Source organism: Leptodactylus fuscus, chromosome 1, assembly GCF_031893055.1.
Source record: "Leptodactylus fuscus isolate aLepFus1 chromosome 1, aLepFus1.hap2, whole genome shotgun sequence".
NCBI classification, from domain to species: Eukaryota; Metazoa; Chordata; class Amphibia; order Anura; family Leptodactylidae; genus Leptodactylus; species Leptodactylus fuscus.
The window spans coordinates 118,012,352-118,017,049 of NC_134265.1; the positions used below are offsets into that span (position 1 = coordinate 118,012,352).

Consider the following 4,698-nt stretch of genomic DNA (forward strand, 5'->3'; position numbering starts at 1 on the left):
GTGAGCTCGCTCCATACATCCCCATGCGACCCATGACGTACAGTTACGTCAAGGGTCGCTAAGGGGTTAATAAATAGTTATAATACTGTATATTGAGGGTTAAGGGGATATCGTCACTCCATAGGGAGAGACCACCATATAGGTGTGTGGAGTCTTATTAAGCCATGAGCGCTCCACTGCAAAGGAACATGGGAAGAATATGCAAATCTGACTTCCATGATGTAATTAGGATGCCAGTGCCTCAAGTATGCACACCAATAGAGGACGCTAACTGAGAATGTGCAAGTCTAACTTTCATGATGTAATTAGGAAGACAGAGTCTCAGTCAAGCAAACCTATAGAAGGCGCTCCCTTTAACATCATGCCGACCTTCTCAGAGGCCTTTGTTTGCAATGATGTTGGGATTAAACCAGATACAGTCTTCTCAGCCAACGACAGCTGTTTTGATGTATTTGCACTAATTATATCATGGAAGAAAGACTTGCACATTCTCAGTCAGCGCCCTCTATTGGTGTGCATACTTGAGGCATCCTAATTACATCATGGAGGTCAGATTTGCATATTCTTCCCATACTGTATATTGAATAATACACATTTGTTAGCAAATTTTCATTTGAAACCAATACTCCAAAAAACATCTAACAGATTTGCATTATACAGAAGATTGAGTAACTATGAAATACAGTTGTACAAGTCTATAACTGCTCATGAATCTGATAAAACACTGCAGTGTGATATCGCTCAACAATAGTCATAGAAAAGGTAAAGATAAAGGTGTCTGAATGTGTTTATTTAGCTCAATAAGAGTCATATCAAACTTTAATATTCTGTAAATCTTTTTATAATCTAAATTATGGTAATGCAGATTAGAATTTAGCTATTGGTAATATTTTCCTTAAAATAACTTTCTGAATAGATAGTTTTACATCCTTATTTCTTAAACTGTACAAGATTGGGTTTAGCATTGGAATAACAATGGTGTAAAACACAGCAATCTCTTTGTCCATATTTGAAGATTCATCTGAAGGTTTAAAATAGGCAAAAATTAATGTTCCATAAAATAAGAGAACAACGGTGATATGAGAGGCACAGGTAGAGAAAGCTTTTTTCTTGCCTTCAGTAGAACGAATGTTTAATATAGCAAACATTATGAATATATAGGAAATAAAAATGAGGGTAATACAGATAAGTCCTAGTATAAGATCTGTTGCTATAAGCACATACTTGTTTAAAGAGATATCTGAGCAAGATAATGCAAGTACCTGAGGAACTTCACAAAAAAAATGATTGATCTCTTTCGGTCCACAAAATGACAACCACAAAGTGCTTGAAGAATGGAAAGACGAACTTGAAAAACCAAAGGCCCACACCACAACTGACATACTGAAGTAAGCTTTTTTACTCATAATAGTCTTGTACCTTAAGGGGTTACAGATAGCCAAGTATCTATCAAGGGACATAAAAGTTAGCAGAAGGAACTCAGTGTCCATACCAACGGTGAAGAAAAACATCTGAACAATGCATCCATTGAAAGATATACGTTTTTGCTGCGTGAATAAATTGAATAACATTTTTGGGACAGCTGATGTGGTACAGATTATATCCAGAAATGAAAGATTGCCAAGAAAGAAATACATTGGTGTATGTAATGCTGGGTCTACATTTGTGATAATGATAATGAGTAAATTACCAGCTATAGCTATTAAGTACATAGTAAGAAATACCAAAAACATGACAATTCCCAATTCAGGATTATTGGAAAGCCCAAGCAGAATAAATTCAGAAATGCTAGATCCATTGTGCATTTTACAGTCTTGTTTGATAAGTAAACAAGAAGAATGTAAAGGTTAAGATCAAACATTCATTTTATTACATTCATAATTGTAACAAATGTATTTATATGTCAGGACAATTCTGGTTAAATTCATACATGCTTAGCATTTCATGGTTTGTTTTTTTATTGTAGATTGTGAGCCCCATATAAGGATCATAATCTACTTTTTTCCCCCTTACCAGTAAGTTTTTATAGTATGGGAGGAAATCCACACAAACACCGAGAGAACATACAAACTCCTTACAGAAGTTGTTCCTGGCGGGATTCGAACTTAGAGTTCCAGCACTGCAAGGCTACAGTGCTAACCACTGAGCCACTGTGTTGCCCCCATACATATTTAGAATTAATGTATGGAATAACAGGATGAGTCATGGAAACCATATCATGGAAACCAGCTATTAACAAAGCCATAGGCCAAGTACAGTTGTACGCACACCATACTTGTGGTAACTGGTCTGTACCAGGGGTGCACAACCTGTGACCTGCATGCAGCCCATGATTCTGTTCTATTCAACCCCAGTATTCCAGATAGGAAAATATAATTGTGAATTAATGTGGCTATACCAATTATATTAGATGAAGATTTGAAAAATGTTGATGTTTACATAGCTCTTATAAACTGCAAAAGGAGAAAGCCATAGTTATGCATGCTTCACTCAATACCCTTCCTCTAGATATTTATATACTGTCAATATGTTGGCTGGGAATACAGAATTTCTGGGAGTGGTACCATCTAAAAATATAGCCCTCAGACTAGAAACGGTTGTGCTACCTTGATCTATACAGTATACCCCATTAATATCTTAACATACGGAGTTTTCTTCTAGTACCACTTCACTTTTGAATATAATCTAATGAACTATGGTTTTCCATATACAGTACGTATCTGCTCCTGTAGATTCATTGTAGATTTATACATTTTTGAAGTTTGTATAAGTATATTGTGAAAAAAGTTATTATAAAAGCTATTATATTAGAAGTTATGTTTCAATTTTTAGAAAGTTGTATCATAGTCTAAATATCCCCGTTGTTTTCCAGGTGTCAAAAAAAAATCTCTGTGCTTTAGTCATTAAAATTTTAATATCTTAAGTGTTAGATGAAACAAATACTTCAGATGCTGCAGGCTTCTACAACACTACACTCACATGTGCTCCAGATGATGACAAATCAATTCCAATAGCAAAGTCCGAATGTCCCATGTATATAAAAGAATAGCTGGAGTATAGGGATTTCATCAAGAGGGAATATAAAATAAATGCAATACCTTTATGAATTGCATTTTCCCATGAAAATTGGTGACTCGGAAATCATGATTTAGAAGGTCAATTAATAATCTAAGAGTTGCTTTAATAAATAACACAAATATATAAATGTATTATTAAAATGGATAATATTTAATTCCATATTGAAAATATATATTTAAATAAACATATTCCACCCCATCCCTATCAGTAAGTCTTTGGAGTATGAGAGGAAACCCACACAAACATGGGGAAAACATATAAATTCCTTGCAGATGTTACTCTAGGTGGGATTCAAACCCTGGACCCCAGCGCTGCAAGGTTGTAGTGCTAACCACTGAGCCACCGTGTTGTCAAGGTTTAAGTAAATCTTGACTTGTATTGGTACACAAATATCACAAGTTAGTTATGGGAAGGACTTTTCATGTGAAAAGTTAATAAGTCCGTGTTTGGTCCACAAAACTTGGTCGGTGTAGTGGGTGTGTTTCTTTTCATTTTGGCTTTTTATCACTATTTTTATATTTTACTTTACTTATTGAAACATTTACATATCATACAGTACTATAAAGTCTATGTGTGCATAAAAGAAAGAAAAGAACCAAATCTGACAACGAAAGAGGAAAGTGGTCAAGCATTCTGTCATCTCATATGCTACCTTTCTAGAAGCGGTTCTCTCTCAGCCAGATTGACTAGAGTACCTTTCCTAAAATAATTGATTGCTAGAATTGTGTTGTAGTCCCAAATTTGTTGGTAACTAAATACTATGCATTTGACTTCTTCTACGGTTGAAGCTCTGGGCATAATACGATATTTTGCTATAAATTCATTCACTTTTATCATTCACACAGTGTATAAAGAGGCACTCCAGTAATTTTATTTCTTCTATCATGTGCCTATTCTCCCATATAATTCAGTAGGTTTTACTTTATTAAGTTATTCATTTCTATATGAAAATTCATGAAATCATACTTAGTTTGGTACAGTGATCTCATTAACTGCTGTATGATGTAACCGCAAGACTATTCCACAGAGGTTCTCTACAGGGGGGACAAACTGCTAACAAAGTTACTTCTGATTAGACAGGCTCTTGGCACACAGTTATTAGAAATGAGCAAAGTTTTCAAAAATTCGATTTGGCTGGATTTCACAAAAAGATTTGATTCTATCTGAATTAATTTCTAGTGAATAGCGTTAAAAAAACCAGCTATTTCCTGGCTGCAGACAGCCTGTATAGTGATGTTGATCACTGTGCCTTATAGTAACACGCATAGGGAGTCTGCTGTGGTAGTGAAACAATACAGTGAGTCAGTATGACACGCACATGACTGGCTTCATTCTTAGAACCACTGTACACTTCACTTATTTGGCCAGTAATGGGGCCAAAACTGACCAACTAACTCAAGTTCAAATTCAGCCTTACACGTTGATGTTAATGCCAGGTACCCCCTGACAAAGCCAGAACGGTAAAACGTGCATCGGGACGCGTGCCACTGGGTATGGTGTTTCATTATTATGTATAGATAGGCCACTTTATCTTCATCTGAAAGAGTGTTTTGGAGTTTTAGATGGCTATTTATGTTTATTATTATGCTTTCCTTTGTATATACCTAGTATATTGTTCCT

General features: G+C 35.4%; 1 protein-coding gene across 1 annotated transcript; it reads right to left on the reverse strand.

Moving 5' to 3' along the window:
* Window positions 1-866: 866 nt before the first annotated feature.
* Window positions 867-1,805, reverse strand: LOC142189569 (olfactory receptor 5AP2-like). The gene has a single exon (XM_075262180.1). It carries the CDS (start codon window positions 1,803-1,805, stop codon window positions 867-869), a length of 939 nt encoding a protein of 312 aa, XP_075118281.1.
* Between the last annotated feature and the right edge of the window lie 2,893 nt (window positions 1,806-4,698).